Source organism: Aulonocara sp. 'chitande type north' Nkhata Bay, linkage group LG1 (assembly GCF_057382095.1).
Source record: "Aulonocara sp. 'chitande type north' Nkhata Bay isolate Kocher_YH1m ecotype deep benthic linkage group LG1, A_spYH_male_GT1.1, whole genome shotgun sequence".
NCBI classification, from domain to species: Eukaryota; Metazoa; Chordata; class Actinopteri; order Cichliformes; family Cichlidae; genus Aulonocara; species Aulonocara sp. 'chitande type north' Nkhata Bay.
In genome coordinates this window covers 36,023,099-36,036,158 of record NC_141344.1, presented here as the reverse complement: position 1 = coordinate 36,036,158, position 13,060 = coordinate 36,023,099, and the positions used below count along the sequence as shown (strand labels likewise).

The 13,060-nt window shown below is 39.7% G+C and overlaps 2 protein-coding genes across 4 annotated transcripts in view; one reads left to right on the top strand and one right to left on the bottom strand.

Moving 5' to 3' along the window:
• Positions 1-996: 996 nt before the first annotated feature.
• On the top strand, positions 997-12,456 carry LOC147339450 (uncharacterized). Of its 2 annotated transcripts, XM_086294439.1 has the most exons (3): positions 1,001-1,119; positions 1,429-1,477; positions 3,905-12,456. In XM_086294439.1, the coding sequence occupies exon 3, from the start codon at positions 3,911-3,913 to the stop codon at positions 9,734-9,736; it is 5,826 nt and encodes a 1,941-aa protein (XP_086150565.1). In that variant the 5' UTR covers positions 1,001-1,119; positions 1,429-1,477; positions 3,905-3,910; the 3' UTR covers positions 9,737-12,456. The 2 variants fall into 2 exon arrangements, with proteins under 2 accessions (XP_086150566.1, XP_086150565.1); XM_086294440.1 differs by lacking the exon at positions 1,429-1,477 and having other exon boundaries at positions 997-1,119.
• The window catches only part of lsp1b (lymphocyte specific protein 1 b), a 59,435-nt gene continuing 49,516 nt past the window's right edge, over positions 3,142-13,060 (bottom strand). For both annotated transcript variants that reach the window (XM_086294442.1, XM_086294443.1), the window contains one exon: positions 3,142-3,398. In XM_086294442.1, coding sequence (XP_086150568.1) covers positions 3,373-3,398 — 26 coding nt within the window. In that variant the 3' untranslated portion in view covers positions 3,142-3,372. The remainder of the gene's footprint in view (positions 3,399-13,060) is intronic.

Below are 13,060 nucleotides of genomic sequence, written 5' to 3'. Positions count from 1 at the left end.
CAGTAAAAGAGTCAGTTAGGTCAGACTAGAAAGACAAAACTGCAAAAATGCGTTCAAGATTAAATTTAGAAAAACCACAAATAAAATTTCGCCCAACAACTGAAATTAGACTGGAGTGATCAGAACCATGTTATTACAATAGCGTGGAAGTGGAGTGGGTAGGGGTGAGCTGCCGTTTCTTTTGATCACCCATTTTCTCCTGTTTTGAATTAGTTAAGGAGGTTAGACTCTGTCTTTATTTTTGACTTTGTTTTGGTAAGGTCAGGGGTGCAAGATTTGTGTAGATTTGTTTTTGTTTATTATTTTGGCCTTGGCTCACCCTGAAGTGTTGACACTCCCGTTTTGTTGTTCCTCTTTTTTTTCACTTTGTAAATAAATCACATTATAAAGAACGGATTTGTTTCCTGTGGCTGCTTGGGTCTTGTAATATTTGCAATGCAGTGAATTGCCGAATATCCCCACCCCATCTTTTAAAACTGAGTGATAGTTAGTTATTAATTTCAGGTATCAGAGCTCAGTATTCAACAACCAGCATCCCAGCACAGTTTCACATAAATAAGTATATTGACAATACTATCTCATAGTTGCTACACTGTGCGGCACAATACTGCCTCTGGTGGTAAATTCTATATCTATACTTTCAGAGGCAAAAAAGATTGTCATACTAATTTATTAATCACAACTTTATGATTGAGTCGCTAACCATATCATTATAGTGGACAACTAATTAGCCAGGTAACCATGCATGTTTTTTCTGTATTGCATGGCTGTGATGTAAACAACAATTAAATGTGGGTTACAAACCAGTGACCCCAGTCCAGCTGATGTCCACCCGGATGACTAAGTTGCTGTAAATAAAAGTTACCACCTTTCTTCAGGTAGAGGTGGCCTTCAGCTGCCTGTAGGGGCGGCACCTCCGCCATCTCAGGTGGCATGGAAACCCCCCCATCTGCCATTGCAACACACACTGCAGGAAACATTTTTATTTTTGGAGTAGCCACGGCCACTGTAGCTTGCTCCCCAAGGCTCAAATTCACTTCAGGACGGGACGGCCCTGTGGCACCCTGAGCTGGGATTAACAAGCAGAGAGCAGTTGGTCCTGACAGCCACTCACTGAAGGTAAACCAGTCAAACTCAGTGTCTGTTTGATTGACAAGCTGGTGGTTCTTTAACATATTCCTGGGATTTGATAGCAACAAGTGCACGATGTGAAATCTTAAACGCATGATGCATATCAGACATAATATCCGTGAGAAGGAAAGCTTGCAATGCAAAGTTTAAAATGAACTTTTCAGCAGTTTTGTGCTATGACAGCAAAAATCAAAGCACGAACCAGTTTTCAATCAAAACTGTGCAACAACAGATTTATTCTTGTCTAAATTAATTCTTCAATTATTTTCTTACACAAAAATGTTGTTTGCTTTGCAGTTTGACCAATAAAACACAAACAACATCTACCTAACACTTAACACTTCAGGTAAGTGTTTCGAATATGTGCAGCACTCTGATAACAATTGTCATGCTCGGCCTCCATTTTGCCTAATTGAGCTCTTTAAAGATTGAGGTCATGACACAGTTTGAATGCAAGCAGCTAATCTTATACTTTCCTCTTTTGAGTTGCTGCTCTGGAGACCTCCCACGTCCAACCCCAGAGCCTTAAAAGGGGGTCTTCTTGAGTGTCAGCTGGCCTTCTTGTCACTGTGACAGCAGGAGTCACTTTGACAACAGGGGTTCATGATAAACATTTGCAGAAGACCTTCCAAATATCCAAGGGTGTTAAAATTTGAAGGTGGGGCAGAAGATTTCACAGAAGATTTGCTACAATTAATGTATTTAAAGGAAATCAAGCTCATGTAAGGGCTAAACGTCTGATGCTTTCTTCGGACCAAACTGGTGCAAGCAGGACAATAAAAATTTAAGAAAAATCATCACTTCGAAACATGAGGCTAAGCTCACACTGGGAGCAACTCAGAGGATTTGGCCCTGGGATTAATTTCCAGCAGACTGAGGCTGTTTCAGTGAGTGCAGGACAGCAGGCAGCAGGTGCTCGGTGTCAGGATGTTTGCTCTTATTTCCCTAAGACTAAAATTAGAGTGCAGACATTTTCTGCAGCCACCCAAAGATACTCCAGAGTTCAGGAGGAAAGGGAACGATTCAGCTCATACTCAGCAGCACAGACTGCTTGAGTCCACAACAAAACAACATTATATCCAACTGAAACTAAGCCGGTTTCAAGCCGGAGTTCAACTTTGTAGAGTAATTCTCTTTCATTTGCGTCTTAAATTTGCTTCTTTTATAGGTATGTCTGATAATCATGGTTTTAGGCTTTGACCTCTAATTCTGTTTGGTAAGGTGTGGCTTAGACAGTATAGTAGATAATCCGTGAAATGCTGTATTTGTAGCTCTATCCTCAGTTGTTCTCTTTGTGCCAAAGTTTCCTATGCTGAACCTAAAGTTGCCCCTGATGGCTCCTGTTGCCATTGTTGTGTGAATGACTGTATGAACAAACACATTGTAAAACACTCTATACAAGCACAAATGCTAAAAAGTTGTTATGTAGGTGAGGACACTTTACCATTTGTGCCATCAGTGGTTGATCATTTTCAGCCGAGTTTACTCCCTCTCACTTTTTAAAACTTTGGTCATGGACTCAAAGCTACCACCCCTCTCCTCAACATGAATCTGGTCACCCTCCTGTATGTGTCAGTGAGCTTCCTTGGGTTTACTTTTATTTGGTACAGAGGCCATTTTTAAATCCTGCAGTCTTCTTGAGACACTATTTTTAGTAGCAGTTTGTCATCCTTTCAAAGCAGTCTTGCCTTAAGGAAGGACTTTACATGCCTTTCTATTTCAAATAGTGACACTTCTTGTAACTGTGCAGCATCTTCAGGACCCAATTAAAAGTTATGAAACCTGCTAATGAGCCTGCTGTCATATGAGCTCATAGTTTCCCAAACCTAGCTGAAAACTTGGCCTGGAGCCCATCCGCAGAGGTTAAATCAGTAAATCTAGCATGCAGATGAATTCTGGGCACACAGCAAAAGATTTTAAGTGCACCTAAGCAGCAAATCAATGAATGCAAAAGAAGAAAATTATAAACAGATAAAATACCATAATCAATCATCAGCACTCAGTGTAACTGAATTTATTTATCTGTAGTCAAAGATGTATTAAGTTCCATCAGATATCATTCACAGAAAAATATAGTATAAACAGAGATAGGACCTACTTTTTGCTTCACTACATTTTGCAATATTACAACAAAGTGCCACAAGAAACAGAAAATTTAAGTACTTTCCCCAACCTAAAGGCAGAAATACAGAGAATTGTCAAGTGATAGTGGCATTGTACTTTCAAAATCCAACATGCGTTTTACAAATCTTCATAGAAGTGGCCAACTGTGAAGGAAAAAACAAACAAACATTATTAGCATTTACACTTGTAGAATGAATTACCTTTATCAAACACCTATTATCTCTAATTAATGAAGATAGGTTGCTCATAATATTTCTGGCACTTCATGTGTACATTTTGTGTCAACTTTGTTGTGGAACAAAAACAACATTTGCAGCTGTGCAGCGACTGAGATTATCATGCATTGCAACATCTCATAAAAAAAAAACAAAAAAAGCTGCTCTGAAGACTTAATAGTCTATTTCTTAAGCCTTAAAAGGGAATTCCAAAACCTTTTTCATCATCAGTGTGTTTAGCAATGGTGATGTCTAACATCATCACAAAAGTATTTGTTTGATGTTTTTATAGAGTTAATTTCTTTTTTGAGGAAATGTTGTCTTTGTCTAATTACAAATATTGACTAAGCAAACTAGTCTTAGTCAGAACTCTTCTTTTGCATTATTTAGACTAATCCATCATCTCTCACTGACGTATGTCACCTGTTTTGTAGTGTGAAATGCTGATGGAAATCAACTACAGCAACGGGCTGGAGTCTGACCTTTCCCAGCCATATCCTCCGCCCTTATTGCCAAAGCCGGGAAAAGACAACGCAAGACTTCAGAAACTCAAGAAGAAGAGAGCCAAGAAAAAAGGCAGCCTCACACAGACGCCAATCCCCTTTCGCTCCTGTTTGTCGCCTGTCAACGAAGCAAGCACAGACCTCGAACACAGCGACCAGTCTAGCCCACCAAAGACACCAGATTCAGTCTACATTGCTGATTCATCTGTTTTTGGTTTTCCCTTTGGTTCCCTTTATAGTTACTCTCCATCTGCATTCCCTCATTCTCAGAGTATCTCGTATGGCCAAACTGGTGGCTTCCCTCCTCAGCCCCTTGCAGCTCAGATCAGGACAGTAGACGAGCAGGTAGCTCCGCTGTATGAGTGCTCCTCTTTCTTATTTGACGATGCTACTCCTTTTACAATGCCACCTTTGAGTCCACCAGCCCTCTTGCCACCCGATAAGCCTAAAACGTCACTTCTTTCTTCTACTGTCAATGTAAACATGACACAAAATTCCCATGGGTCAGCCACAACAGTCCCTCCAGTCACTATGTTGCAGTCCAGCCCTAAAATATCAACTCATGGCTTGACCCTCTCCCCAGCTGCCACCCACTATGGCCCAGACCTGGCACCTCCTCAAGCTGCAGAACAACCTTCTGTTCCAGTGCTGAGATCAATTTACAACAGTCACACACAACCTTTTATTTCGAGCCAGAGGGAGAACGATACTGGTTCAAAGGACAACCCTCAGAGCCAGATATCGTCTTGGACCGCCAGACCTACCAGTAATAGCCACTTTGTTCCAAGCCACATGTCTCCTGAAGTAACCGCCTCAAAAATATCACTTGTTGAAGCAGTGAAAGAGCCAAAGCCTGAAGTCACACAAACTAGGATTTATACATCAAAGGCAACATTTTATGAAATTTCTAAACCTTCCTCCATCCAAGACCTCACAGCAATACATTCAGCTTACCATGGTGCACAATTATCTGCCACATTCAAGGAGAAAACAGCTGTGTCAGTGGTGAAAACAGAGGAGAACACATCATTTTCTAGGACACAGCATGGAAGACCCAAGACTCCCTCTTGCATGCCAAATCGAGTATCCACACCCATTTTTGAAATATCAAAACCTAACCCGCTTTTATTTGCCGCAAGTCCTGCATTCAGCTCTTCTGAAGATATGCAAGTACCTGCTCTCCCCAAGGAGGCTCCAAGACACAATTCAGTGATTCACACTAGTGCTATAAGTAAACCCCCAGCTGCCACAGAAGAACAAAGGCAGACTCATAATAATAACATGTCTGCTTTCAAGCAAGCCAGCAATTACAAAGAGGTAGACATTCATACCCAGAGGAGTTCTATAAATTTAAGTGTTGGCAGTTCAGAGCTGTGCCATAGAGAGAAAATGACTGTACCTAACATCCCCATGGTCAAACCAACACCAACAGGACTTGTCACTCCAAAACAAAATGCAGGACACTTTTCTGGAAATGAAGCTTTGTCTTTGCCAAAGATTCCATCATTTCTTTACGTGCCAAAGACTCCTAACCCTACACCAGTGACATCAGTCCAAATACCACCGTGTTCCAGCCCAGTGTCCACCACCTATCGCCCTCCTGTCATCGAGGCACGCAAGTCTTTGACATCACTGCTGGAGAGTCAAATGTCATTAGCAAATTCAAAGCCCAAATCACGATCTACATATTATGGGCTGACTCCAGCTGAATATGCTGCCTATGGTGGAATTAGGACTATCACATCACATCACAGCCATGTATCCCCGAGGAATAATGAAAGCTTTGCCGATAAACTACACTCAGATGTATGCATAGATGGCTCAGATATCTCAAAGCCAGAAAAACAGCTCAATGGACATGAGGTTCTGCCCTCTTCAGTTCACAGTTTACAACCTGTGTCATCATCAAACAATTCTGAACATGCAGCTGAACAGATTATATCTTGTAGGAAAGATGTCTTTGAGGAAAATTGGTCTGAAGCTCACAGTAATGGAATGCAATCACTTAAAACATCTAACGTGGACACAGTAAAACCTGAGATTCCCCTTGGCTTGGCACAGAAAACAATACAACAATCCCCAAGTGATGTATCCACACCAAAAGCCTCATACTCTGAGGCTCCAATACCAATACCTAAAGCAGGTGAGGTACTCACACAAAGTGTGGCACAGTTTTCTGTAGAGGCAGCACTAAAATGCCTCACTGATAACAATGGTTTGTCAAGTTCTTCCTCAGCCTTAACTAAAATACATCTAAATGCAGAAACACACCCTGAAGCAAAACTGGTACATTTTATAGAAAATGGTTACAAGCCCAATAAAACACCTCCAGTTTCACAGAGAAAAAGAGACCAGTCAGGAAAAACAGAGCTAGGCCCAGTCCAAACTTACGAAACTGCTGGTGGAGTCAGTTTGCCAAATGTCCAAATCAATGCCAAGCCCGAGAAAAACCTGTCCGACTGTGAAAACCCATTAGTTCAATCTCCTCCCACACAGACAGAGTCCAAATTCTCAGAAAGCGACATAATTAATGATGAGTTCAACTCAGGAATGCAGCAGTCCAACAAAATGTTGATTAAAATACCTGCCGAAGCCACACTACACAAACAAAGGGAAGATGTCAAAAAGCAAACTAAAGTGTCCACTAAGACAAACATTGGGAACATTATGCCTTTAATGGCCGAATGCATCCCTGATATATCAATCAGTGAGCCCACTTTTTTAAATATGCACCCTAAGAAGACAGTTATCACAGCCCCAAGATCTGTGGTATCCTATGGGCCTGTCACAGCATCTGTATGTTCTGCCGAGTATAGTATCTACACACAACCTGTAGCTGACCAAAGACCCAAATTTATACAACCACCCAAAGCAGAAATGCAGGTTTATACACATAATCAACCAGTTGAAAATAAGAGCTGTCTGCCCATGTTATCAAATATGTCTGTAAATACAGAACCAAACCCTCCTGCCCTACATACCGCCATAATTCAGTCACCCAAGATTTCAAACAAAAACCCTTTAAAATCAGACTCATTCAATGTGCCAGCAAAAGAGCCTCAAAAGCTTACAAATATTAGCAAAAATATAAACACACAGACTATAGAATCCAGTAATCAAAGTAATGTTGTTCAAGGGATACGTTTTTACACAAACTCTAGCAGAGTAATTGCTCAACAAGCAACTGAAATCGTTCTTAATACTAAAGATGGAGTAATATCAAGCCAAGCAAATACAGAACCCAAACTGACAAATTATATTAATACTGATGCTAACAGAGACAAAAACTCAGCAGTTGACAAAGTACATCCACAGGCCATCACTGAGAGAGAAGGTTTATTAACTGATAATATGGCAATAGAATGTCTTTCCACTACAATTTCCAAAACAGAAAACATGCAAGAAAATTGTGAGTTTGAAACAAAACAAGCTGCTCCTAGTCTTTCAAAAGGGACCACAGCGGTTAGCATACCCTTAAATGAAAACAAACTAGCCAGCAAACCAAATGCAAACTCTTTCACAGATGCAGTTCCACCAAGATTATTAAGAAATCTGGAGGCAATTCAACTGGAAAAGACACAGTCAAACAATTTCCAGAACAGCAATACTCAGTTTATTCCTCCTGCTGAAACCAAAGTCCCCAACAGGCTTAACATGGAAACTGCCCTGCCAATAACGGCAGATGCAGCAGTGAGTGGTAATCCAATATTTAATGCTTCACAAGCTGGTAAGCAAACATTGCCTCCTAGCCCTACAATGAGGCATATGATACCAAAAGGCCCTCAGATGAAAAATGACAGATCTGAGAGTCTATCTTCAATAAAGCCAGTCATGAATACTTCTCTTTGTGGCTCTGTTGATGGTAACCAGTTTGGCAAATCATCTGACACACCTGAACAACAAATTGCTACTAGAAACCATGTGAATAAACAAGTCTCTTCCAGCGAGCCAGTTATAAGCAATAAATCTTCAGCAACTCCACCTAGAAAACTGAAAAACTCTGAAATATCTATGGATACAACAACTTCCCTTTGTACTGTTCATACTGCACCATATTGCGCATCTATGGAGCAGCAAACTACACAACTGGCAAGATCTAGTCAAATTATTGGAAATAATGCTCAGACTGTGAATTCAGTGGGCTCTCAGACTCTACTGAAACAACTTAGTTCTGCCACTGAAACAAACAAATCAATAGAAACTAACATGTGTGTTGTAAATTCTCCTATAATCTCTTATGGTGCTTCAAATAAACAGCCTGCTACAAATTTTCAATGGTTCAATGAAGCCACCAGTAATTTAAAAGTCCCGCATAGCCCCAATACAGCAACTAAACCTTCCCCTCTACCAGAGAGAAGAGTGTGTAATACACCTAAACAATCATGTACTCCTACCATACCCCTGTCCCCTCAAAGCTCTGTGACGTTAAACCATGTGACAGAAATAAACCCCTCTACTACCATAATGAACGATCAGATAAACCCTCCAATTACAGCTTTTCAAAATAATACACCTACTAGAACCACCGAGCCATTTGCTATCTTAGAGAATACCTCAAAAACAGAAATAAAACCCCTTAGAACTAATGATACTTCAGCCACTGAGGTAAAAATAAACTCCCCAATTCAACACAATAAAATTTCAGCTCAAGATGTAAAACTCCCCCAACTAAGCACTGACGCTAGTATTCTCACCCATCACAGCTATTCTTCGCTGCTTAGTGGACCTAGAGCAGAAGCAAAACCTCCCATTAAGCAGGTCGGTCTTGGGTCTCCAAGACAGTCATCAGATGTACAAATAGAATCCTCAAAGTGTCCCCAGTATGTGGCTCAGGTTAGCTCACCAACTATTAGTGTTCATTCTATGACAGAGCAACTTGTAGAGAGCATTTCCCCCACAAATCCAGCAACAGATACTGTCATGAAACCACCCATGATTAAAGCCGATGTGATTGATTCTGCCACTCCTGCCTCTCTGCCTCAGGCCTCAATCTCAGTAAAAGCTCCATCCCCAAACAGAGGAACGTCACCGCTATCTCAGCAAAAAACTGGACTCAAAGGCAAGGATGTTCTCAAGTCCAAACCAGCTGCACCAACAGGAACCCCGATAGTCGAAGCCTCCACGAAGTCAGTGACATCAACTGCATCTTCAATTGCTGACAAGAAGCCTGTTGCAGCAGAAAAATCTCCTTCATCCAGTGAGCAGAAAGCAGCCCAGAAGCCAAAAGGCCTTAAGAGTAAGCTTAGTGGTTGGACACGACTGAAGAAGCACATGGTCGTTGAGCCAGAGGAACCCCAGTTTCCAGAGCCAGAGGCTAAACCTCAGGTTAATTCCAGTGGCAGCAATAAGAAAATAGAACAAATTGATAACAAGTTGACAGCAGACCAACATGATCAGGAGGTAGCTACGAACAAAGAAGGTCCTAAAGCACTGAAGATGTGGGATGCACTCCTCTTTCAGATGTTCTCCACTAAAGAGCGAATTATGCACCAGATCAACGCCAACAAGACTGATTCAGACAAGAAAAAGTCTGCTAAAGATAATCAGGCAGAGGTTCCTTCATTTGTCAATCGTCTCCCAATTTTACTGTACAGCCCTCGATTTGACGCCAGGAAGCTGAAAGAAGCAGTGGAGAAGCCACTCACAAAAATAGCAGCAGTGTTTGAAAGGGGGCTGATAAAACGGAAATCTCAGGAGGAAGAACGGAAGGACTTCAACAGAACAGCCAAAGGATTTGGTTCAACAAAAGCTGCAGATATGTAATGATGGAAATGATAATGATTTGAAAATTATATATCAAATCGCTAATTCATAACTCAATAGACAGAACACTGAAAGTGATTTGAAAAAAACAAACAAAAACAAAACATTGGCTGACTATTCTTGGAAAGGTGATGAAGGCTGCAAAATGACAGCAACGCTGCAACAAGTGTTTGACCCAAGGCTGGAACTTTGTCATTGCCGTGGTGTAGTTTAAAGTATAAAGGTAAAGAAAGTAATGAAAAAGTAAAGAAAAAAAGAAAAGAAATCCCTGCTACACAATAGATGTTTTCAAGTACTCTTAGTGGTGAAGAAGTGCAGGTTTACTTGACCAAAAAAGTAAACTTGACAAAATAAAACATAACGCAAAAAGGAGGAAAAATATTAAAGAAACACATTATAAAGTCTAAATCTACTTGCTTAAATTTTTCTTTTTTCATTTGATCGTGGGCTAGTTGGGAGTTTTAAATGCTTTTATTGTAGACTGTAGATTTGTTTGTTTTATTTGTAATGCTTGACCTTTTTCTATTTTTCTAAACAATTTAAAGCTTCTAGTATTCATTGCTGGCAGGCAGTTTATCTGTGTAATAAAAAGGGCTTTGACATTCCTGCAACAACAGGGCAGATGGATTTTGAAAGAAGGCACACTTCCTGAGACAAATGAAGATTCAACGTGTGGTCAGAATAAATGTAGGTTTCTGTAAGTCAGATATTGATGAGAAAAAAGTGTTGGTTTTCAAGCAAGGCAGGAAACAACAATCAGTGTATAGGTTGGCATACTGCAGAGGTGGGCATTAATGAAAAAATATTGTGTTAACTACAGGAGCAATGTTTATGGTTTTAGCCATGCTAGCAACTTTAGGACGTGGATAGACCATTCTTCCAATGGTACGGTGGTCTGTTGGGTGTTCTTGACCTAATATCTTCACCTTCTACGTAAAGAAGCAATATATTTTGTACTGATATCAATGCCCCTGTTAGAACACAACCAAATTATCGTTGTTTTTATCTGCCACAAATAGTCATGGTCAAGTCTGGGACTTCATTAGGTCCAAACTTTAGTTTGTCCAGTTCTCAGATACCAAAGTACCATACATAATGGCTTATTAATTAACAATAGCATGCTAGCATGCGAACACACTAGACTAAAATGATTATGGCTGTTAAGTGTTATGCCTGGTAAACTTGTGCTAGCTTTGTCACAATGTTATCAAAGCGTAAACACTGTTGTGCCTCAGTGCAGTCTGAGAGAGCTGCTAGCATGGCTCAAAACTTTTTTCTTTTTAATATCTTAATCATATATTGCTCAGGCTGGGGGCATCCCAGAATCAAATCCCTTTTCCATCACTCTTAATTCATAATGGTAAAGATTAGCTTCTCCGTCAGCAAAGTCAGTTACACCAACAGTTGCCTCAATGTGGGGTAACTGACTTAAAAAAAACCCTACAATAATACAACAATACAAAATGATACCTATGAAAGTAGATATTTTCCTGTATGAGCATGTTGGAGAATGATAGTTTCCACCAAACAATGATGATATGATAAACTATCTTCATCTAGTGTGATAGTTAAAACAACATGAACTGTTTTATTGGTGAGGATTAGTTTTCTGCATTGTTACAAATTGTTAAGGGCTTCTGACTAAATTGCAAGAAGGATGTATATATATAACCACTGGTAAATGATGATGACAGTAAATATGGCTGATGTAGGAAGACAAACTGAAGGAAAATGAGTGAAGAGTAGATTTGTGATATTTCACGTGTCTGTCTATAGGATTGTGCTGGACGGGATGCTGTTTTGTTTAAATCTTTCTCTTACATTACTGGGATTCAACATCTGTTTAGTTTGGGTTTTTTTCTGAGATCACCATTGTGATGTGGAATTTCTTCATTGAAGGGACTTAAATCACGTAATCTAAAAACAGACCCATTTATTATGCTGATGCTTAATATATCTTTGTGTGATTTTTAAAAATATATAAAGTTTTGTGAAACTGTTGGATTTTTCTTTTTTTTTTCCTTCTCTGAGGAAATACTGTGAAAGTTCCAAGTGGCGGCACATCAGAGAGGATAGCTCATTAGAATGTTCCACTGTTATACTTATTATTTTCAGCCCCTCCAAAGTCTTAACATTTGACTTCCCCGTTTGGTCAAAAACAGGGAAAGATCTTTTTTTTTTCTGATGGCAGTTTCCTGATGATGACAGTTTTGATGAAAAAAAATGCAAACAGGTAAAAATAGAGAAAATGTGACAGACTAATATAACACATTAGTTCACATTTGATGGTCAAGTGATTAATTCTGGAAATGGGCTAAAAAAAAGTTTCAGTGTGCATTTGAGCAAAAGCAACAAATCTTTTATTTGTTACTCAGACAATTGGGTTTAAGTAATTTAATTTCCAAATTTGAGTGTAAATATTGTTCAAGACTGAACCAATTTTAATTCTAACTTACATTTAAGATTCATACAGTAAAACCTTTAGCCAGTATTTCACATTTTAAAGTAAAAGTAAGGCTTTGGTATGTGGAAAAGCCATGGTTAAACTAACTGTAAAAGTACTTCCTCCCATTGCTCAAAAATTAAGCTAGATTATTTTCCATCAATATTCCACACATAGATTGTCTCATTTGAGCCCCGCCCACAATGTTATGACTTAGGGCTGGGCGATATGACCCAAAATTCATATCTCGATATATTTTAGCTGGATGGCGATATAAGATATATATCTCGATATTTTTTTTTAAGCCATAAAGTAAGAACAAAAAGAGAGTTCTTAGTCAAAGCTGTTTCCCAGATGTCACACAGGCACTTTTATTAACATACAGCACAGATGTACATGAACAATTACTCAAAATTAAATTATGAGCATTCATTAAATAATAATGCTCCATAAATAAAAGAAAACAAGGTTGTTTTTGTGCTAAACAAAGAGCTCACAATTGTGCAGTCAAAATGTAAACTAAAAGACGCTGAGCGTAATAACAAAGACAGACAGATTTCACAGCTGCTCTGTTCCCAAGTTTTACTGTGTGACTGATAGCCTGGAGTTTGAAATCCGCTTCATAACCACGTCTCTTACAGGTGCCATTTATGGTCCTTATACACACACACAATACGGTAATATTACGTTGATGCACAGTACGTATCACTCCGCGAAGCTCCTCGGTAGCCGTAATGCGCCGACAATCTATCAAGCGGTGCAGCTTACCAAAGTCGTACTCAAACATTTTTGACAGATTGCTGAGCGCCGTGTACCACATAAAATCGGTTCGCGGCCATCAAGCACAACCAGAATTCATACATAAGGCGCGCTATCAACTT

Excerpts from the sequence above, each read along its gene's own strand:
- LOC147339450 (XM_086294440.1), top strand. The coding sequence starts at position 3,911 with ATGCTGATGGAAATCAACTACAGCAACGGGCTGGAGTCTGACCTTTCC.